At 41.3% G+C, this 24,215-nt stretch overlaps 1 protein-coding gene across 3 annotated transcripts in view; it reads right to left on the reverse strand.

Moving 5' to 3' along the window:
- c2cd2l (c2cd2 like) overlaps window positions 1–20,179 on the reverse strand; it is a 39,619-nt gene extending 19,440 nt beyond the window's left edge. For all 3 annotated transcript variants that reach the window (XM_061739921.1, XM_061739920.1, XM_061739919.1), the window contains exons 1-3: window positions 19,918–20,179; window positions 16,755–17,158; window positions 40–135 (exon numbers count right to left, since the gene is read on the reverse strand). In XM_061739921.1, coding sequence (XP_061595905.1) covers window positions 40–135; window positions 16,755–17,117 — 459 coding nt within the window. In that variant the 5' untranslated portion in view covers window positions 17,118–17,158; window positions 19,918–20,179. The remainder of the gene's footprint in view (window positions 1–39; window positions 136–16,754; window positions 17,159–19,917) is intronic.
- Window positions 20,180–24,215: the final 4,036 nt, after the last annotated feature.

A 24,215-nucleotide genomic window follows, 5' to 3' on the forward strand; every position in this document is an offset into this window, starting at 1 on the left:
AGTGTAGGATGTGGAGCACATGTTAGAATAATGACTTACCATCCTGCTGGGAGACTGCTCGGTGCAGGTCACGCTCTCCACTGCAGATGCAGCAGTTAACTGGAGACTGCTGTCAAAGGTTATCTGGAGGGAGCTCTGAGGAGAGACAGAGGAAGAGGAGGAACACGTCCCAGATATTACATAAGAGGCGGCGGGGAGACACACTTGGGCGTGACACTAGATTCAGCCGTGCAGTGCCTCTCTCTCAGCCGGCCCTCGTGGTCCTGCAATCAGCTGCTGCACTCCATAAGTGGAAATTAATCAGCATGTCTAACATCCATTGTGGAGGAATTCCACCGGTAATCCTTTATGGTGATTGGACGATGACATAAACACATGCAACACCTTCATTCAAGGCAAACAAGTCCCTCTTAATCATGTTTTCTCCCTCGGATTCAACAAAGCTGCACCAGTGACATCAAACAAAGTCTGTCAAGGTGCTGCAAAGATGAAAACGCAGCAGAAATGCTGCTGGCAGCAAACGCAGAGCTGTTGTAGATGCAATCCATAACAGCATTAAAGAGCATTAAAGCACGGGCAGATTTGGGGATTAGTGGATGAATAGTGCTTGAAGATATTGGCAAAAAACATCCCGACATATGTTTGACCAAAGGGCGTTTGAGGGAGCGTTAATGCAAGTCTTTGTCCTACTTAAGCGGTTTGACTTTGTGAAACAGTTGAAAGGTCAGTCGGCGCCTCGTCACGCCGACAGGTCGGGGGGGGGGGGGACCCCACCCCTCCGCAGAGGGATGGGGTCCCCTCCGCCTGGGTGGCTTTAACTGGCTCAGGACACGCCAGTGAGGGGAGAAAACAAATCCCCCGCTGTCGGGGCATATGCTGCCCTCGGCCCGAGCCGACCTGCTGCAAACACGGCGCAGGCGTGGGAAGACGAGGATGGTGGAGGATGATGTGGGGGGGGGGCGTCTGTGTGTGTCGGCGCTCCGGCCAGCAGGGCAAGCAGCCAGCTGCAATGCTGCAGGATTACGCAGGACCAACGCTGCAGTCACATGACACGCGGGGAGGAGAACTGATGCGGACGATGCATTTCAGATGACGAGGAATCAGAAAAACCCGTCAAGCGTGGATGCTGACAAGGTGGGAAGGGAGTGGAAGGGGAGCTTGTGCTCCCGCAGTTCGTGTTTTAACCGGTAGACCAGCAGAAATCCAACCAACAAGTCAGGCTCCACTCGGAGATGAACTTTGGGGGATGTTGGGATTTCAAAAACCCTAAAAAGGCACAGACTTTTTCTCTCGTCCTCTAAAAAGCTTCAGAAGACAAAACTGCAGGAAAAACACTTCAACTTCACACATTCATCCCATTCTCTTCCTTCAAAAATACACTCCCAACATTCATCTCTAGTCATTGCACATGTTTGTAACTCTTCCGGAGCAGCGCTGCCACTTTTTACTCATTTTTTATGAGTTCATCTTAAATCTGAAAGTTATTCCACAAGGAATAAATATTTGATAAGGACTCGTTTTTCATGTTTCATATAAACTTACATAATCTAAATCATACCGAGCTCCTGTCACACAAAGTCTTTCACTTCTATGGAGAGTTGCAAACAGCATCAACTTGTTAGTGGGTCAATTACTCAATTATTATTATTATTATTATTGCTATTTTTATGTGTTGTGTGTTGTTATATATTTTGTTTGATTGTTTGTTTCACAGTGATTGTATGTGCTTGACTCTTTGTGCTGCCTCTTGCCCAGGTCGTCGTTGTAAATGAGAAACTGTTCTCAACTGACTTACCTGGTTAAATAAAGGTTAAATAAAATAAAGTTGCCATCGTGTGATGAATTACAATCTAGCCTGATTTTCTGTAATTTTCTTGCCACTGATCTTATTTCCAGTTACATCTGTGACTTTTGCAAATGTTTTTTATTATGATTTTTGCTTTTCACTGCAGTAGTGGTGGTGGGCTGAAGGTTTCTACCGTTTCAGTAATGTTTACGTGACTGGTTCTCATTCATTGGGGGTTTCTGGTTCCCATCTGCGGTGGTGCATCCTCCCGGCGGAGACGCGGCGTTGCTGTTGTCACGGAGGGAGCGTCTCCGTCCTTGTGAGCCGCCGCTGCTGCAGCTGAGTGGTCATGTGACGGTAAAGGCTGCAGAGAAACGGCTCCTGAGGACGTCCGTCGTGTCGTTTCAGGTTTGTCAGCGTCGCCCCCCTATGGGTCCCGCTGGCTCGGTAAAGCATGTGGGTCAACCAGAAATACACCACCCCCCCTCTGGCTCGGGATGACCCTGATTTCCATTCCCTGGGTTTTCTGTTTATTCTGCATATCTGAGGCTTTGCAGCTCTTCTTCTTCACAAATATCTGAATCCATTAAAACCACATCTATCAATCAGGATCCAATAGAAAATGATGCATTTAAAGGCCCTAAAATCTGGCAATTTAAGCCAACAGGCAACACAACGACATATTTTAGAGAAATCCTTCTACTTTCATGTTGCATCAAAAGGTTTAAGGTTTTCTGCCCATCTGGACCCTCGGAAAAACCACCGAGGGACAGAAATGGTGTTAACGGCTGGTTGACTCTCCTCTTGGGTTACAAGAGGACACACAACAGATCTGAATGCGTATAAAACCCGGAGTGGAACTACTCAGTTGGTCGTCCTGACGTCCTGCAAATACGATGAACTTCCTCACAGGAATAATTAGTCTAAGATAACAACACCACCACCACTACTACTATCAACACCACCACAACAGATGTAAACTGCTGAAATGTGTCAAACCACCAGAGTTTAACCACAAAATTAAAATAATTGGGTCTTTATCTGAATTTCAAATGTCAAAAATATCTACAAATACACTAAACATATCATTTATTAGTAATGCACCGATTGTTCTGTAACCAAAATTGTTGCACTTTCGGTGTTCGGTGGAATAAGTGGGAAAAAAACCGAACAATCAATAACGGCGCTGTAATATAAGGAAATAGACTGGCCGCTCCCGCAACGGTTGCGCACCACAAACATAAATCGTTGGCCAACCAAAAAGTAACCACATAAGAATTTTACCTAACATTCACCAGGAGGTGGAACCAAAACAACATAATGCTGGGAAATTAAAAAATCTTCAGTTTTTTATGTTCAATAAATATTTTCTACCTTGTAATTTTGTAAAAGATTTTTTTCTTTGAAAAGCATGCCTAAATCAAATGTATTTGATTTATGCAATGGTGAAAAATTTGGCAAAATAAATGAAAAACTGCGAAGAACCATGTTTGGTATTGTTCGGTATTCGGCCAAGTGTTTATTATTATTTTCGGTTTCGGTTTCGGCCACAAATTTTCATTTCGGTGCATCACTATAATTTATAGTTACTTCAAAGGGCCGATCCAGTTCCTACATAAACATCTAAATATTGCATCACATATGCATCAGTTTAAAGTCAAAACCTCCTCTATATCACATGCTTTTGTTGTAATTGATCTCTGTAATACTTTTTATTTTGATTTGTTGTGATGTGATGTATTGTAAAAAAGGGTAGGCATTATATAAGCTACGGCTTCAGTCTACACCTTTTTGGTTCATTTATTTATATATCCAGCTTTACTGTGGTGCATGTTTTGATTGACTAATGGAAAAACTAACTAACTAACTAACTAACTAACTAAAACAGTCATCTTGTGGATGAATTTCTGCAACAAAAATCATGTTATATCCCTGTGGATGTTGGCTGTTGATGGAAACCTCCCTGGCGAAGCTGAACCTCAGCCCCAGCTGAGGCTGGGGGTGAAAAGATGTGCCGTCATATCAAATGAGCGGCGAGTGCTTAACGTCCCGTGTCGTCAGGAAGGAAGGAATGTGAGCGTAATCACGGGGCATTAATCATCTACCGGCCAGTGTCTTGAAGCTGATCACAGATATACTGAGTGGACGGGAGCCTCCGTCCCTGCAGACGCTCCCCGGTTCATGCTCCTCCACCGACCGGTCATAATGCTTGACATCATGTGACGGGTGCAGATGTGGGCGTCGTCTGCTGCTGCACTATGATCAGAAGGTCCGGGGAGGCCGACCGGCCCTTCACGCCTCCTCCGCAGACTAATCCTGCCTGAGTCATCCGAGTAGCTCGTATCAGGTTGCGTCTTCTGGAGCAAGATTATGTCCAGCGACTGGCGTAGTCATACTTCCGCATGCAGACATTTCCCCCGGATAAACAACTGAGTCATGACATTGGGGCATCGAGACAAGGAAACTGAAAATAAACACACGTCAAATGAGGCTGCAGCTCGCTCGACGATTCATCTTAATCTTTAAAATAATCAAGTAAAGAAAATACAATCCTTTAAAAGGGAGAGACTGAAGGGCCACACCTCTCAAAACCTTCTAGTGAGAACGGGTTTCATAAACTACAGTGAATATTTTATCATGTGACGTGTGAGATAAGTAAAATGAAGCCTATTCAGAACAGCTTTTAAGGAGGAATAACATGAATAACAATCTATTTGTGTGTCTGAAGCCCTAAACAGCCTGCGAGGACCCTAAAACGTCCCCGGGTCACTTGTTCAGGGCTGTTGGAAACATGTCTCTCCTGACCCGTTCAGAAGTGCGGCAGGCTGAAACGTCACATCCTTAGCCGAGATTAGATATATATCTGGCTCCTCCATCTTTAACTCCACCCAGAGCTCGACATCAGTCTTCATGAAGCGAGCTCTGCATGCCGATGCATCGACAGCCTCCCAGGACATACCAGACGCGGAGAGAGACCTCCAACCATGTATTCGGGCTGTTTAGCAACTGTTTCAGAAGATGTGTAACATGACTGTGACTCAGTTTGTGGTTTCCAAGGTATCGTTGCCAAGTTAGTTGGCCCAGCTATGAGAACAGCTGCTGAAACATAGTTAATAAATATTTTTGTACCCTCCAAAACATTAAAAGCTACCTTTGCAAAGCTCCACGCGTCCCGCTTCGCTCTGGCTGCATCCCAGTGCCAAATAACCCCAGTTTGGACTCGCACGCGTAGTAGTTTATAGAAGTACAACTCAGGAGGAAGCAGTTCTCCGAACCTGACGACTCCTCAGCTCAGCTACCAGGCCAACAAAGGTCTGCCGTTTAATTAAACATAAATGAAAACACGACATTAAAAAGGCTCAGAATATGTGTTTGACTTATCTTTTAAATGGTTTTTCATGTTTTTATATCGCAGCTTGGTTCTAATTATAGATGTAAGGAGAGAAACAGATTCGATCTTGACAAATGTCGTACAAGTTTGTTGTTAGAACACATTCTTGCATGAAAACACGCACGCTCTCTTCTCAGCTCACTGATGTGAAATGCATTCTGGGATACTTTGCCACCCCAAGCCTCCATGGGATGCTGTCTGGATAAAAGTGGCTGCACTGGACCAAACCGGTGGATCTCCAAGGTACTGGACTAGACGCAGGGTTTGGATTTGCAGCAGTCCTGCAGCCTTGACCGGTGTTGTTTGACAAGAACGCTCAAGAAAGCATTTTTTCAGATAAAAAGCCTCTTTGTCTCATTTGTGTATTGTTTGCTTTGTCCTTTCTTTTTCGGTTTCAGACCTAAATCAGATAAAAGGGAAAAACGCGGGCGAAATGTAGCTTTTTCATTCTAAAACCAAATCAGGAAAATGCAAAAAGGCAAAAAGAAATCCTACGTTTTTCCTACTACCTTTTTCCTAAAAGGGACCCTGCACCGCACCTTACCCTGCACAGCTGAGCCCGTCAGCAGACATGTAACTATGGGTCGTGTTGACGAGGCTGCAACAGCTGGTCCACATGGCAACAGTTCATTTGCTTCACTGCGTTTGCAGCCAGACGGAAGCATTCCTGTAATTTCAGCAAAAGTAACTGTAGTTAAACATTTATCAACTCCAACTAGCATTAAGCAGCTCGCCGGAGATCCGTGAAGCGAATCGAGCAACAGCCGTGCACAAAACAACCTGCACCACCAGCTAGTGGTTGCCGTGGAGACACGGACCGATCCAGATTTAGCTAATTTGACACTTTTCAGAGATGCTTTGAGCAATTTGGTTTTAAAAACACAACCCAGCGTAAAATGTAACAGCATTTTCCAGGAAACCTTAAACCTTGTATTGTTTTTTTTTTATAATCTTTCACTTTTTTGCTCTCTGTTCTTTACTAATTTTATGATGCTGGTGGAGCCAAATCGAGATTTGGACTCGCTGGCTGCTGTTTCTACGGAGAGAGCATGTCTAGGAGAATGTTTATGAAGAAAGCCGCCCCCGCTGCAGCCCGTTAACATCAGGGGGTCTGAGGTGGAGAAAGTGATCAGCTACAGGTTCCTTGGTCTGCAGTTAGCGGCAAATCTGAGCTGGTCTGCAAACACCACTGTTTAAAAGGCCCAGCAGCGGCTGCACTTCATCTGACTGCTCAGGAAGGCTGGCCTGAGCCTCAGCATCATAAAAACAAAACTTCCCTCTATGGACACCATTTACACGCAACGCTGCACGAAAAACACACATAGCATCATCAGAGACACACATCACCCGGCGCACAACGTCCTCAAACATAAATACTCTACATACAGCAAGGGCGTAGGTTTGCATAGGGACGGTAGGGACATAACACTACCAACTTTTAAGGGGGCTCAAATTGTCCCCACCAACTTTTAAGCAACCTTATTTGCATTATATAATGAGTTCCGATATAAAGGTAATTTAAATTGTCTTCGCAATTGTTGTAAGGATAGAATTGACCCTACCATTATTAAGTTAATTATTTTCATTATGTTCAGACTTACATTTACCCCTTTTCACTTGCTGAATTTGCCGGTCCATGTTTTTCCCTCAAACGCACGTTTGATTGGCTGATGACTTGACCATTTTTTCCATAATTGCTCAACCCACTGATGCATTTTAGAGATGAAAATAAGGGAGAAGAAGGTGAAAGAGACAACCAATTAAAGCAATGTATTACTCTTGTGGTGAAGGACAATGTAGGCTAACATGTAGTTCCATACATAGGTTAAGTAGTAGGTAAGAGACTATTAATACGTTTGTATTTATTGTGTATGTTAATATAATTTAAGTTATGTTCAAATATTGCAATTTAAATTGCTAATAAAATCCTGGAATATTCTGGAAGTTTTCAAAATGTTTCTTTAGTAGTTTTTGAAAACAAAGGTTTGAATCATACCGTGTATCAGGTGAACCAATACACATTATACACAGTATAAGTCAATACAGATTTATTTTGCATTGATCATTTAGCCTATCAATTAATTAGGTTCATATTTGTGACAAATGTAGCCCTGACCCCCGTTCACCCAATCTGTTTGGTCTTATTAATGTCCCGTCCCCAGCAAAAAGTGAACATGCAGGTTATGCTGTTATATCGTCCCTACCAATGTTGAGACCAAACCTACGCCCTTGACATACAGCCTTAGACAGAGTAGAACGGACATATCATCACACGGAAAACGCGCTTTTACAACTGTTTCTTCCCTGCAGTGAGACTGATGGGAAAAGCAAAGTATTATCAGTCCTCTTGATCAATCTACTTCTGTATATTGACAATCTACTGGGAAACGTGTAATATTCTTAGGTGAAGTGTAAAGTGTCTGATATTTATTGTTATTTTATTCTTTTTTATTTTAGTTTTAAAATGTTTACTCCTTCTCATGTTTGTACTCTGAGTATGTTCTGCACAAGAATTCCTATGTACTTTAACAAATGTACAAATGGCAAATAAACGTTATCTTATATCTTATGTCTCCCTTCGGCCGCCTTGAATAATCTCCCGACTGCACGGGTCGGCGTCAGGGTCGACGTCGGGTCTCTTGACAACACTCAGAGTTTGTGAGACAGAATGAGGATTCCTGGCTGATGTCACTCTGCTGCTGGGAACAGAATTTTAATAAAATTAAATTAAAAAACGCAGCCAGAGCAGACTTCAGGAGCCGTTTCCTGAACTGCAGACTCACATGTACGAAGGTGGCGTATCCCTAGAAAAGAAATGTGAAGTTCAAGCAGCCTCAGTCATAATGACTCAGCTATAAAGAGTATTACATTGGTAATCTTCACGCGCCCTGATGTGAGCAGCAACTCTCGCCAACCCGGCGACATGCGTCATTTGTGAGAAAAGCACGAGTCCGTAAATATGCATCTCATTTCTCGGTTTTTCATAAGCAGTGTGATGTTAAATGCCGTTATGTGACAGGTGGGGGGGGGGGGGGGGGGCATCTGTCATGAGAGCCTTGTGTATGAATGAATGAATACAATGAACGATTGAATTATTTAGATTGGTAAAATCCTTGAAATCATGTTTCTATACAAGAAAAACCTATTGTGAGAAATTACTGTTTAGTGCTGATCCATTTTCATACTTTTAAGTAGTTTTTTTGGCTATTCAATTGTCCTGCTCATTTATCCACAACATTGTCTAAAATATTACAATATCTTCAGAGATATTATGATGGAAGAACCTGTTTCTGAGATAAATGTTTATAATCTCTGTATTTCTTAAATTGACAGGCCCAGATGTTTGTTCACAGATACTTATTGACTTTATTTCCAAGACCTAATGATGAAACCTGACATTCTCGGAGTGTGTGGAGTGAATAGTGACTCTACTGTGAGATCTGAGCTCTTAAACCTACACTTTAATGAAAAAAACAATTATTTCAACCCATTTATTTTATTTTTATTTCAAAAATATGAAATGTATCAACCTGACCGTAAGGTGAATTCTTGCTATCTGTTAAACAACAACATTTCATGAACCTCTAAAATGGTTCAATAATATAATATATTATGCAAATGTATAATTTTCACCCATCTTCTTTAAAACTGAAAATAGAAACCTTGTGGTTTTAGGAAAGTTGCAAAGTCTCAGCTTCATCTGCTGCTTCACCTTCACCATGCCAGCCGCTCCTCTAGCATTTATTTGTATGTTCAACATTATTCTCTGCAGACTTATTCTGTCAGCATGTATCTTGACTGCAGAAGTACTTATGTTAATGCCGTGGAGGATTTGTTTATAATCCCCCGTGATGAAACTGACGCAGGATCTTCATTGCGCCCGGTTCCTCCGGGGAAGCTCGTATTCTGCCTGACGCAGAAACAGAAACATAATCTCGGGGTGTTAGAGGAGAGTTAAAGGACCGCGGTACCGGCGCTGGCTGTCGTGTCCTCTTTCAAAACAGCCACAGAAACGCGCCTGACAGGTGGCGCGGAAACTCCACGAGCGCGTGCTCGCTAGAGAACCTTTTCAGTCTGGTGTCCAGCCGGGACGTGGAAACCCACAACACCTGTTGAATACTAAGACAAGAGCTTATTACAAATATATGTCACTGTTCGTGTTTAGGGATGGGAACTGATATGATTTTTACGATTCTGCTTAACGGTTCGGTTCTTTATCGATTCCCGTTTGGAAAAAAAGGACAACAATGAGGCAAATGGCGCTAATATGAGAGGCAGTGTTGGTTAGTTAATCAGTTATCTGCAGTACTATTACCCGAGGACATGCTAACGTCGCTGCTTCTCGGTTGAGAATTACTGACGTTGGTCCGGATCGAAACGCGACATTCATTGATTGTTATTGCATGTTGGTAGTATTTCCTTTGTATTACCTTTGACGAAATATTCATTAGTATATTGAAAGTTGCCTTGTTGTCGACTTTTTTACTAAAAATGCAACCAGTAGGGTTGTGCGGATTAATACTGAAATATTGATACTTCCGATACCACATCTGTATGCTCTAAAATCGATTCTTAAAGGTATTGTGACATCATTTTTAACATGCTTTTAACACTATTAAAAGTCTTGGCCAACATCCCTCAAATGTGTCTAAAAGAGTGTAACAAGAAAAACTTCACTCTAGTACTCCATTCCTGGCTTTTTATGACAGTGTTTTTTTGCGCCGTGAAAAACGCTTCCTTTTCCCCCTTTCCTGTCAATCATTGCTCCGCTCCTCCTCCAAACCTCCTCCAACCCAGCCATACGCTCACAGCGAAGTCGGAGAGTTAAGCCGGGAGCGACAGGCGAAGCATGCACGGAAAAGCAGCAGGGCGAACCACAGCAAACAATCATAAAAATAAAGGCATGCAAGCAGCAGTGTCCCCTTATCTTAAGTCCAGTCAGTGGCCGCGGGTCTTCTTAACAGTTTTCCTCCGGGAGAGAACAAAAGAGGCTCTAAACAGCTCCGTGTTAAGCCTGATTTATGGTTCCGCGTTAAATCGACGCAGAGCCTACGCCGTAGGGTTCAGCGTACGGTGCGCGTCGCCGCGTAACCCTACGCCGTAGGCTCTGCGTCGGTGTAACGCGGAACCATAAATCAGCCTTTATGGTGCGCTGGAGAGGAGAGGAGGCAGGGAGCTGGGTGGAGGGGGCGGTGATTTAGCGGATCGTTACGTAACGATCCGCCACCAAACCACATGCGCCGTTTTTGCATAGTTATGCGGAAAATCCCAGAAACCACACAATACACTGAATGTTAAAAGTTTGTTGTTTTTTGGGTGTAATTGATGTCAAGACACCCAACAAAACACAAAAAATCAAGAAAAATGTGTTTTTCATGTCACAATACCTTTAAACTAAAATATCAATACTTAATACTAAACTATTCAGATTTGGTCTAAATGACCCGCTGCTGGTAGGAACTACTTTTCTTATCTTCATTTTTATAGTTCTTATTTTTGTTTATTATTCTTATTTATTTCATTGGTTTCATTATTTTACTTAGGATCTTTTTTAGTGATGAAAACACCTTTTTCAAACACTTTTTTCCTGTTGTTATAACAGCTCGGCTGTATTGTGAATGAGGCAGCTACCTCAGTATACTTCTGACCTTAATATAAATAGCTAAATAAGTTACTCTGATGTCTTTTATTCTTAAACTATCTAAAATACACCAATTTTTTTAGATTTACCGGCACATTAGGTGTATTTACACAATGTATCGGTATTGAATCGGTATCGCCGATTCCAGTCTGAATTTTACTCAATATGGGATCAGAAAGGAAATCGGTGGTATCAAACATCACTAGTGACCAGACTTTCGGGCGTTTTTAATCGCTTAGGCGCCATGTTTACTATTGACTGCTGGCTTACATCCGATGCGTAAGCTATGCAACGTGCGTGATGATGTCATTCTGCACTGCAGTCAAAAAGGGAATCTTTTGCAAAATTTCCAAACGATTCCAAGGAATTGAATCTCTGGGAAATGGTTCTGAACAAGAACCATTTCTCGATTCCCATCCCTAGTCATGATAGGTGAACAGAATCATGCATCGAGAGGGGTTTTGGCATCCAAGACTGGCTCTTGTCAGTGCACCGGTAACACCTAGCATGTGGTTTGTCATCCCGGTGTCACGCATGCAGCATTAACATACAAGCTCTGTTGATTTGCATACGCTCCAGACACATTCAGAGTAACAGATTGCTCCGCATGCAGCCGGGGTGACAGGCAGATGTGTTTGGCCGTGATCTGAGTGAGCTCAGATCACAAATGGACAAACGGAGCTGCGCCACTCATCAATGCGTCAGACCACTCCTGCACGTGCTCAGTCAGGACGATTCTCCTGCAGATACTTTAATCACTGAGCTCAATAGTCGTGTTTCTTTTTCTTTCTGGGGGATTTCAGAGCTTACGGGTCCAACTTTCATATTTAGGTAAAGAGAACGCCCACCCGTGAAGTTATGAGGCTATCACTTTCAAGAAAAGCAAAGCTTTGCTTGTTATGTCCTTAACCTTCATGTGACCCTGATGTGAGAAAAAGAAACTTATGGGATTTCCTGATATACAGCCTTTTCTGCCGCTGTGAAACATCTACGTCTAAACAACTGGCGCTGTGGGTGACGGCAGCTAGGTGTGGCCGTGTGATAAATGTTTACAACAGTAAGGTCATAAAACTGTTAGTCATGCACGAATGCTGCGGCTGAAATCTGGAAAGATTAAACAAACAGTGGGAAAGGAATCCAAAGTTCACATCAGGCGGATCAAATAATTAGGCCGCTATAAGATAACTAAGCTGGCACTCTCCCATTTTCTATGGCGTTATTACAAAGAGCCACTTCCAGTAAACCCTCGGAGACCTCTGCCCACGCAAACACATCATGAAAACTGACACTGAGGATTGTCACGGGGTTCAAGGCTGCGCAGCGACGCGTCAGTGACATAAAGACAACAAGCACCTGAGATGACCAGCGACACGGGAAAGAGCGCAAGTCCAATTCCTGAACAAAAGGCAAATAAAAACCACACGTTTAAATCATAATGTGACATGAAAAGTATTGCAGACGTGGAATGTAAAACGTGTAAAACTTTCTGCCATTTCATGAGAAGAAGTTGGGATGTGGCCAACATAAGGATGGAAAAGTAAGTGGCGTTAAAATCCAACATCTGGAGGAAGATCTCCCAACTGGCAACAGACACTTGTACTTTTACCTGCACTAACAGAAAGTCGAATTGTTGCCTTAATCTGACCGATATTGAAGTTTTAAAAACTGTGTTTACACCTTAGTCGGGCTGTAGTCGAACCGATCTGAAGCTTTTGAGATCGAGCTATTAGTGCCAGATAATGCGTCCTAATCCGAGTTATTCCTGCATGTATACCACACTTAGCCGAGCTACTGACCGCCCCGGGACCCTTTCTGGAGGTGACGAGCCACGAAAGCCAGAAAATCAACACAGTAGGAGAAGAAGAAGAAGAAGAACAAAGAACGCCAACACAAAAGTCTGTGTGGCGCCACCTAACGTTGTGGAGTCAAACGCCCTTCACTCAATAATCGATTGTCTTCTCGGGCATGTTTACTTGGATTTCTGGGAAACCCCAGTTTAATCCTTATCTAGATTGTTGCCAATAGCTTGATTTAGATGTGCATGGAACTGCACTGACAGACACAAGAAATCTCACAAGTAAAAACGAGTAAAGCTGTCCACAAAATGCAAACCATTTAAATGATTTAATAAAGTTAATTTTGTCCATGGCTTTACAATTAAATTTGCTAATTCTTTTTGTCGGACAAGGATTTTTAGGTTATTTAAATACCTGACATGTTTCAGCGATTCCTTTCGCCTTCATCAGAGACACCTCATGACTCTGATAAAGGTGAAAGGAAACGCTGAAATATGTCAGGTATTTAAAAAACCTAAAAATTTGTGTCCGACAAAAAGAATTAGCAAATTAATTTGCATTATAATGTTCCTCAGTGTAGAGTTATGCTTTGAGCAGCTTTATTATCTACGATCTGGATTTGGAGAAACCTGCATGTGCCCGGAGGGGCAGACGATCTAGACCGGATGTGTCTGTGGGCCCCGGGTGGTCCTGCGTTAAAAACACTCTGATGGGAATCACTGCACGTGGTCAGAAAACACTTAAATCTCTGCCATGACGGGCTGAAAGCTCATGTAAATACTACAGAGGCAAATAGGAGAAACTCTCCTTCTTTTAAAAAATATCCTTCAGACTACACAGGGAGGGGCAGCCCTTCGATTCAAAGACCTGCCTCTCTCATGGTGTGGTTGAGCTTTAATGGGACGCCTACACATCTGGAGAGGAAACATCGATGCTCAAGTGTCAGCACGTACTCAGAGCAACTAATGGACTCTACAGACAGGGAAGGCCTTGCGTGTTTCAGCAAGACGAGGCTAAACTACTGCCTCCACCACGAAAGCTTCAACGTAAGGGAGTCCAGGTGTAGGTCCAGATTTATTAAAGCTAGAACAAAAATACGAAGACTAGGGCTGGGGATCGATTCAAATGTCAAGAATCGATTCGATTCCGATTCTTAAGATTCAGAATCGATCATCAAGATTTGATTCGATCCGATTCCGATATTGATTTGGGTTAGTGTTATTAAAACTGTTTTTTGAGCTGTTGCATGAATTATTTGACTGTGTAGTTATGCAACATATTAATACTAGTATTATATTGAGATTCAATAGCAAGTATTGGCAGCTAATGATGGTGTAAGGACCAATCACCTCCCAGAATGCTGATAGAACTGCTTTCAGAAACACCGTGGGGCAGAATTACCAAACAGATCCAGGGAGGAAACAGAGACGAAGGAAATCGGTTTTATTTTTTCCCACATTCTGTTTTAATTTTTTCCATTTCCGATCCATTTCAGGAATTTGGTTTTTAGCATTTTATGCAAATTTAACCCCAAGACAGTATATAAAGTAATGAAATATAGAAAATGTATGCAATTATAACTGAAAACTTTGATGTTTTCATACCTTTAAACATATTTGAAGGCAAAAACATGGAACTAGTTATTCTTGTGTCCAACAAAACATTCCTTTTTTTGGGCATAAACAAAAAAATACCAAAAGTTGTAATGTAATGATGAAAAAAATCGATCTTTAGACTTATAAATCATTTTTAGGAATTAATATGAGAATCAATTTAGAATCGGAAAATCGATTTTTTTCAACACAGGCCTAACCAAACCCACCCCTGGGCAGCAGCTCAGATCCTCCACCAGACTACACCAGAATCAGCATTCCCCAAAACCACAGGAACAGGTCTCTCCGGTCCCCAGACACATGTGAACTATTGTTAGAGGAGCAGGTGATGCTGCGCGGCGATACGCATCGCCCCGCCCCCCCCAGCCGTGTTGGGATGTTTAACTCAAGATTTCTGAGGAATCTGGATTCTTCGCAAGTCAAACGTGACGCTGACATCAAAGCAGCGAGTGGAAACTACCATCCGTTCCTCAGAGGAGTCTAAAATGAAAGTGAAACTTAAGGCAGACCTCGTAGAATGGGAACTGTCATTCATGGCGTTTAAGAGACTCAGAACTAGAGCTGGGTATTGATTCAGATTTCCAAAATCAATTTGATTCGATTCATTTCGATTCGGATAAGGATATTTCAGAGATAAATGTACTTGAATATGGAAGAGATTCTCAGAGAACTAATGCTGTAAATTGTAGAAAACTAACTGTAACTTGGTACTTTATCAAAAATATTAATGTTTACATCAACAATTCAGCCAGAAGTCGTTAGGTTTAGAGCTGGCTTTGTGTTTTTTGAATCCAAAATGCATCCAAACATCTGAATTCATCATGTTGAAACAACGCTCTTTACAGAGTCACGAGATGTTGTGAGATCGGCGGTCACGCGAGACGACCTGGCTTTAACCTGCAGGCTGCATAACACATTAAATGATCGATTTGGGGATTTTATGAATCGATATCGGATCATCCCTGCCTCTCACCTGAAATGAGCTGGGATAGGCTCCAGCAGACCCCCGTGACCCTGAAAAGGATAAAGCGGGTATAGATAATGGATGGATGGATGGATATCGGATCATTCAAAGGAAAATCAATTAAAATCTGTTTTTTTTTTAACCCAGCCCTACTCAGAACTGCTGAAAAATACTGGTAAAAATGGGAGAAATGTACAACTACAAATTTTCAGTTTGTGTCACATTTTTCTGCTCCTTAAAACCTGTTTGTCTTCAGACCTGGGGGCTAAAACAGCCGAGGGTTTCAGTAAAAGGTGAGGCGACCACCATGACCCGATCAGTTCTGCTCTGTTCGTCTCATCCTCCAGCTTCACAGGAAACATCACACTTTGATCCGCCAAACATCAAAAGCAGCTATGCACAGAGGAGGACCTTTAGAAAGGTAGGATGAGCCTGCAACACGTCCCCGACTGCCAGTCAAGCGTTTAAGTCAGAGTGGCTGCTGCTGACGGACGGTGAGACAGGTGAGACGGGAGAGACAGGTGAGACTCTTCTGTCCTGGAAAGCTGCAGGATTGATTTCACCTCGTCCCAATGTGATCAAACGCGCTCGCATTTCAGACTATTTTTACGCCGTGTGGGTGTCACAGTGCTGATCCGCGGCTCTGCTCTTTTGTGCATCGATTCAGAGCTGTTACACAAGGCTCTGCCCCCCCGCCCCCCTCTGCCATCCTCTCACCGATTAGAAACACTCCACTCCCACACCTCCACACATTTGCACATAAACACCTGCTTAACTATTCATGCCCCAGTGGTACCCCCCCCCACCACCACCAACCATACCTGTTAAGTCTCCTGTTTTGGCCGGGAAACTATCGTATTTTACTGCTCTTTTTAGTATTTTCCCGTAAATTTCCAGTTTTATAATATAATAATTTTTAAACAGCAAACTGAATAGTCACTAACCTCGCGAGAACTGCCCCCTGCTGTAGTCTGGGTGGCATTTCTCGCGAGGTTAGTGGTGACAACAGGAGCAAACTCAGAGCAACAAATCAGAAATGGATGGATGTAACCAGAGAGAAAACATTTCAGCACAAAAAGCAAAGACTTCTAGATCTCTAAAAATGGGAAACCGAATGTACTTTCCTAAAGATCAGCAGGACAGAAACATGCGTCCGTGTCATCAGTCATTAATGCCAGAGAGCCACATGAGTGAAAATGACCAATTAAAAGAAAATGTAAAAGTTTCACTTGAAGACAATCAATGTGTGTATAAACTTAAAATTATAAAATAAATAAATGTGCTTTAATTCCCCTTTGTGTTTTCATTTAGGCTCTATTATATGAATTACATACATAGGAATGTCCACAGCATTTCAGTGTCAATAAAGTTCGTCCTATCAGGATATGAGCACATAATTGTAGTGTGTAAGTGGTTGACAGGTAGATATTTTGGATTTCTCCTAAATCTATCTTAAAATGTAAGATACTGGACCTCGGTTGGGTTGGACTGGTGGGGCAGCAGCTGGAAGATTTCCCGTATTTTTAAATCCCAAAACTTGACAGGTATATGCCACCAACTCACCCCATGCCTGCAGGCCTGCTCGTTCAGAGCCCTGACCCAGGTCCTCTGCCAGTGCTCCCTGAAGGACTTGAAGGAGAACAGAGAGGCCAACAAGCCCCTGACTCCAGCCTCGGGTGCAGCTCCTCCATCCTTGCCGGAGCAGAGCTTCAGCAGGAAGCGCCACACTCCTCCGGCCTGGTGGCTCTGATGGGTCTGATGGCTCTGATGGGTCTGGTGCTGATGCTGATCCCGGGCCGCGGTCTTCCCGGACCTCCAGAGCCGCAGCACCGACAGCCCGTACTGGAGCAGCCATGCCAGCACGATGAGCAGGGAGGCCAAGAAGAGAGCCACCAGACCCAGCCAGCCCAACTCCTGCAGCTCCATCAGCGCCGCCTGCAGCGCTTCACATCCCCGAGGGTTCGAGCCTGCGGACGGCAACGCACAGAGTCGGTTACTCAAGTTTATTGTTTATTGGATGGATCCCCATCAGCTGCCGCCTTGGTGACCACTAATCTTCCGGAGGTTCATAAAGTACATAAAGTATTACAGAAAAGATAACATCTAAGACGTCCCCAACCCCCCCAGTCTGGCCTTCAGCAGGAGGGTCCCCCCTTATGAGCCTGGTCCTGCTCAAGGTTTCTTCCCTCCTAAAGGGGAGTTTTTCTTGCCACTGTTTGGCTTAAGGCTTTTCTCCCACTAGGGGAGTTTTTACCTGCCATTGTTTATGTAATAATTGCTCGGGGGTTTATGTTCTGGGTCTCTGGAAAGCGCCTAGAGACAACATTTGTTGTATTAGACGCTATACAAATAAAATTGAATTGAATTGACATAAATTCATACAGTCATACATTCCTATAGGGCTGGGCGATATGGACCAAAAGTCATATCTCGATATTTTCTAGCTGAATGGCGATACTCGATATATATCGATATTTTTTCTGTGCCATAATTGGGGTTTCCCCCAAAGCATTATAGCATAGCCTCTCTGTTAGCTTCATTTTTTTCTGAGGCAAACCGTTAAAAAAACAGTCAGTTTTAATACAAAGCCTCGTGCCAAATGTCACACAGGTTCCTTTATTAACCCTTTATAGGGCGAGTTACCATATACGGTAATTTCCGTGGACATGAAAAACTACTTTCCCCACACTTCTCAGTGAGGTGTTGAAGTCATGTGAGTTAATCCTGCCAATCAGCACAGATCATGCTTTGTCACAGACAGTGTCATCATGGCATCTGACCAATCAGTAGTGCCCTGGAGAAGTGGGAACTTCATTGATTTTCAAGAAGGGGGAAATTCACATTTTTGCTCCTACCTTCTACCACACAAAAGTTCAGAAAGCTGAAACTAACCATGCTAAGTTGATGACACTCACACAGTATGTGTTTGAATGATGGTGCTAACTGATGAGATAAGTGTTGTTTGTGCAGAATTAGTGAAATCAGTGAAATAGTTAGCATGAATAATGGTGATCCCATATATGATCATACGCCCCTCTGTGGTAAAACTAGTGCAAGTGACTGAGGAACCTTTTATAGACATATGCCAGATACTCTAGTAACCCATACTTTGTGCATTTTTTTACAAATACACCCCCTTATGGTCAAACTAGTTCAAGTGACAGTGTCCTTTTGTAGACATATGCCCGGTGCATCTAGTAAATCATACTTTGGGTGTTTTCGTTTTACAAATAGCGCATTATAAGGTAAGACAATATTGGATGTTGCATTGGATGTTGCCACAGATTTGTATAGCATAATATCAGTACCAGCATTAATTCTAATGCTATTCTTCACTTATTGTTCTGTGGCATGGTCAATGGCATGATCAACCTGCCTGCTGCTGGTGGAGAGAGAGGGTCAGGAGGTGATTGGACTGATTGGACGAAATATATGGATGGAGAAAAAGAGAAGCCCTATAAGTCAAGTTGTACCATTTATGGAGAAAAGTTCTAATATCTCTATGAAGAAAGCATCATAAATATTATGTTGTATGTGTTTTTTGTATTTTTATACATATCCAATGTATGGGTACAATTTCACCCACAATGGGCAAGTAACCATACACGTAACTTCAGTGTTAGATACAATGTTACTCGCGATGGGCAAGGAACCATATATGGTAACTTCTTTGACCTTGATTTGCATCAAGAATTTAAAAAAAATGAAAAAAAGAAAAAATTAAAAATACTCTGGTAGTAGCCCCCAATAACACTCTAGGGTTGAAATTGTACATTTCCAAGTATTTCAATGAGTGCCCTATAAAGGGTTAACAGAGGTCTGCACAATATCAAAATGTATAAAACAAATGAAATAAAATAAACTGCCTGCATATATAGAATAAAAATGCTTCTTGAATAAAATAAAACAAATATCCCTTTCCTGCATAACAATTAAATTAAAATACACTGCAATTAATACAATGTAGACAGTAACAGGCAGACTTTTCCACTGAGGTTTACAGTTGTGCAAATAACAAAAACATTTGTGCAAATCTCAAATAAAACATTCAAGTCATTTTGTCACAAAATAAACTATATCAAAATCATATTTTTTTTTAATTTAATAATCGATATAAACGATATTGTCTCGTACCATATCACGTTTGAAAATATATCGATATATATTAAAATCTCGATATATCGCCCAGCCCTACATTCCTAGCATAACTACATTTATAATAAAAACAACAATAACAACAACAATAATACACACACAGACATACACACACACACACACACACACACACACACACACACACACACACACACACACACACACACACACACACACACATATATAATATATAATATATAATATATTAATAACACCATGATTATACTAGTACACTATAATCGCACTAATAATACCATACATTAGTAATATATTTCCAGTCACTGCTATCATTATAATATAAGTGTAGACATATTATGAGGCAGAAATACAGTGGTTTGGTGGATATAAGCATCATAGCTGCAGGCATGTCAGCAAAGCCTGATTCATGGTCCTGCGTTAAATCGACGCAGAGTCTACGCCGTACGGTACGCGGCGACGCGCAACGTACGCGTACCCCACGCCATAGGCTCTGCGTTGGTGTAGCGAGGAACTATAAATCAGCCTTAAACCAGCGGTGACGTTGCGAGGATGCGCATAAAACGAGCTAGGTCGTAATATCAGAAGAACCAACCTGAAGTTTAGATTAAAGGATCCTAGATGGAGGCTGCAGAAAACCGAAAGCGAATATAGCTGTTTTCATGGCGAAATTGAGGGTCTTCCAGCTGCAAACGTGCTCCCCATCTCCGAGTCGTCTGAGCGTCTCTAATACAAAAAATAATAATTCTAATAATAATAATGTCTGCTGTCATGCATCGGCCCGAACAACAAGCCTGCTATCCGTCTGGGCATGACATGCTCCGGTGGACTTAAACCCTGCGAGGATCGTGCTCTCCTTCCTTCCAGCGGTGTGGACGGCGTCCTGCAGGGGGCGCTGCTGCGCCGCAGCACGCCTGCGCGGGCCTTTCAGAATAAAAGCATGACCGTAAACACACTTTCTATCTTGAAATACAATGAAAAGAACAAAGGCAACATACAAATAGAGAGATTCCAGCACCATATTGAAAAGAAATAAACACAAGAATATATATAAAGGACAAGACAGTTGAATTTAAATTAACAAGATAAATAAAAATAAAAATAACATAATGTGCGAGAGTAGGTTTCATGTAAACAAATTCAGCGATTTACAGATGGTCTTTTGCGCCTTTGTGTTTTTTGACGAGTAGATCGTCCTCATATATTGTTCAAGTTCTATTTGAGTACAAGGAGTTAAGGCTTTCTGTGGATGCATTTGCACTTATGTGAAACTTTGCTAAAAAATAAAGACAGATTTATAAAAAAAAAAGAATTTGTCCCTATCTTTGTGATTAAAATTATGAAAAATAACATTCTTAAAATAAAGATGAAAATCAGAAAAGACAGAATCAGCAAAATACTTGTGGAAGTCCCTCCAGAATTTATAAGTGAATTCACATGACCAGAATAAGTGAGAATATGTTTCCGGATGCCTTTGGCAAAAAGAACAATTAACATCTATATCCTTCTTAAATTTTTGCATAAATATTGTTTTGCAGGGTAGAATTTGTGTATCAATTTAAAAGAGATGACTGTAAACACAACTTGAGGCTGATATATGGTTCCGCGTTACACCAACTACGGCGTAGGCTCTGCGTCCATTTAACGCGAAACTATAATTCAGGCTTTAGCTGCAACATTTTAGATAAATGACACTGTGAACAGTGGTCGCTGTTGATTCTGTGCCTAATTATCAAATACATGATTATTAGATAAAAACTATTTAAGTTATTTACACACTCAGTTAGCAACAGTGGATCAGTCAAATTGTGTCATATCTTCTTAAGATTTGTACATAGCTTCTTTAAATCATCAAGTTTAAATCATGATTGTTAGACTTTTTTTTTCCATGCAAGTTTCTCTGGTGGATTTCAGCTGGTAATCCTGGGACCTTTTAACATTTGTGAGGATGAGTATCCATGACAACGGAGCCTTGCTTACATGAAATTAAATTACTTAAATTACCTAATAAAATTACATTAAGCTACAAGTATATGTATAATTGGGGGCAAAGTCTTTTGATTGGTGGATGGCATAGTCATTTAGAGCTTAACACTGTCTTGACTTCTTAATTGTGAATAAAGAAACTCACAAAACGTAGTGATTATATTTAAAACGTATCTTCACTCCCATCTGAAGGCTGCTGGTCGAAGCAACTCAAACAGCCCATCTGTCTCTGGGTCATGGAGAGGGTAATTCATTTATTGCTTTAATTAATTTAAATAAACCCCAAATGGGAACTATGGGCACGCCTTTCGGCGGAAATTTTCTGCTTATCCCCAAAATTCGTTTTTCATATCAAGATCATGATTATGGTTTTGTGCTCCTCGTTATTTCTGAGTGTCATCTGATATAAGAAGATGAAGCTGTGCTTTGCTCTGCTGATAATCACAATTATTAACTTTATTAAGAGGTTGAAAATCAGTCTTTTGTGTGTTTATAATTTAGATTTTAGCAAACACTACAACATTTAGCCAGATTTGCACATAAAACATTTTCTTTTCCTTTTTATTCAAATGATTCAATACTGTTGAACAGTTTTGATTTATAACATTTGTTCACTAAACTGCTGACGGAAATCTAAAGATGAGGCTGTACACAAACAATATGGGTTTTAATGACCTTTTACCAGTTTCTTCATGTATATTTAGTTTGAACCTTTAGTCACATTTGGTGTATTAATTCATGAATTCCTGCTTATTAAATAAAAGTAAATAAAAGGCCTGCTCCGGTACCGGCCCTACTTGAACCATTCACCTGGGCTTGCTGATGATGTCAGCTCATTTGGGACACAGATGAGACCAACGTTTTGCCCGTTCATCCCCCTCGTACCTGAGCGTAAACGCTCCGAGCTGTTCCCTCGGGGTCAACATGAACCTGCAGACAAACCACACGGGGCTCGATGTTTCCAGCCGTTTCTGTCTCAAATGGGCCGCACATACAAACGCTGGCTTGTTGCTGCTCATCACCTCATCACAGGTCAGGACGGTGGATACCTGGAGATGAGGTCACTGTACACGTCTGGATGTGACACTTCTGCTCCTAGTGTCACACTGCTCTGCTTCTGCTCCTACAACAAAGCGTCACAAATAAGTTTCCATGAAGTCACCCACAACTATCACAATGAACTAAAGCAGCTGCTGACGCCAGGAGTCGTCACAGCACGAGGGAAGGAGAGTTTCCAGCATTCGAACATGAACATCTCAGCATGTTCTGTATCACCATGTTTTGTTTCAGAAGCATTGCTGCTGTTGAGTCGTGTCTCGGAGTTAAACATGAAGTCTAATGTCAAAGTCATAGAAAGAGAATCATTTTATAAGGTCAATTAGATCAGAAAATATATTTTTCCTTGCTCCAGGTTTATGATTGTAGTTGTGTGGCTTTATCATATGTTTATATCTTTTTAAAACTATTTTAAATTTGCTTTAATCCAGCTTCTATATTGTTCCATGTTTAAATAATTAAAAACAGTTTTATCATAACTTACAACTGTTTTTGATGATCTTATCTGGTGTCTCTGCAAAGAAACAATGAGAAATTCAATGTGATTGACTGATATCAATGCATTGTGTCTAGTGTTCCACACAGACGTATCACGATGTGTGAAATTCTGCTTATATATTAATTTAAACTTGACTTCCCAGTGAAATGCAGACAGAAGAAGCTACTAAACATCTGCTCTGTGGAGGTGACTTTCTCCAACTTTGTGGCATGTCCTTCACCCACGAATGATTTATTCTTTGTACACATGAATATATGAACAAAACAATTGCAATTCATGTAAGCACTATCTTGAAAACACTTGAAAAAGTTTTCAAACAAGCATAAATAATATATAACAGTTACATATATGTAAGCTATCTGTTATATACTGTTATATTAACACTATATAACAGATAGTTTCTCCAGACGTAAAGGCTATGTATTTTCCTTGATTTCAAGGAAATTTGTGAAAACAATTGATATGAACTTTAAATGAATATAAGAGTATAAATATCAGTAAATAAGAGAAGACTATCTAGTTAAAAGCTTTGTAGATGCGTTGCAACTTCAACTACAATTCACTGCCTGTTAAGATAAGATAAGATAAGATAAGATAAGATAAGATAAGATAAGATAAGATAAGATAAGATAAGATAAGATAAGATAAGATAAGATAAGATATTCCTTTATTAGTCCCACAGCGGGGAAATTCGCAGTGTACAGCAGCAAAGGGGATAGTGCAAAACAAGAGGCATCAATAGAAATAATAATAATACAGTAATAATATCAGAGTATGACACACTATAAACAGTACTGGTATATACAATAATAATAATAATAAAAAATACTGGTATATAAAATAACAGACGGATATTTACAGACGGATATTTACATAATTGCACGTTGCAGTGAATGACATTGCACATTATTTTCCAGTATGTACATTTATTGTCATTAGACTTAGACACATTAGACTTTCTGCATTTCACCGGGAAGTCAAGTTTACACATCATAATACTTCTATGTGGAAGAAAAGACAGGATGTATTGATATCAGGCAATAACATTTACTTTCTAGGAGTGTTTCTGCCCAAAAAACATGTATAAAAGGCTAATGGTAGAGTCTAAATATCCTTAGGGGTAAATCTGAGCACAGGTGGTGGTTTGTGTACATGTGGCCCTGCATGGACTGGTGGTCATAGGTAATGATGGCTGCATGGATGCTATAGTATACTCCAAGCTAGGAAACGTACCGTTACTTTGTCTTATGCATTGGTGTCAATAAAGATTTTTTAAATACAGTAAATATACTTACAACTCAGCCTACAAACTCAACCATCCCTTTACTAAACAACAATAACAAAGATTTCAC

Source organism: Cololabis saira, chromosome 14, assembly GCF_033807715.1.
Source record: "Cololabis saira isolate AMF1-May2022 chromosome 14, fColSai1.1, whole genome shotgun sequence".
NCBI lineage: Eukaryota > Metazoa > Chordata > Actinopteri > Beloniformes > Belonidae > Cololabis > Cololabis saira.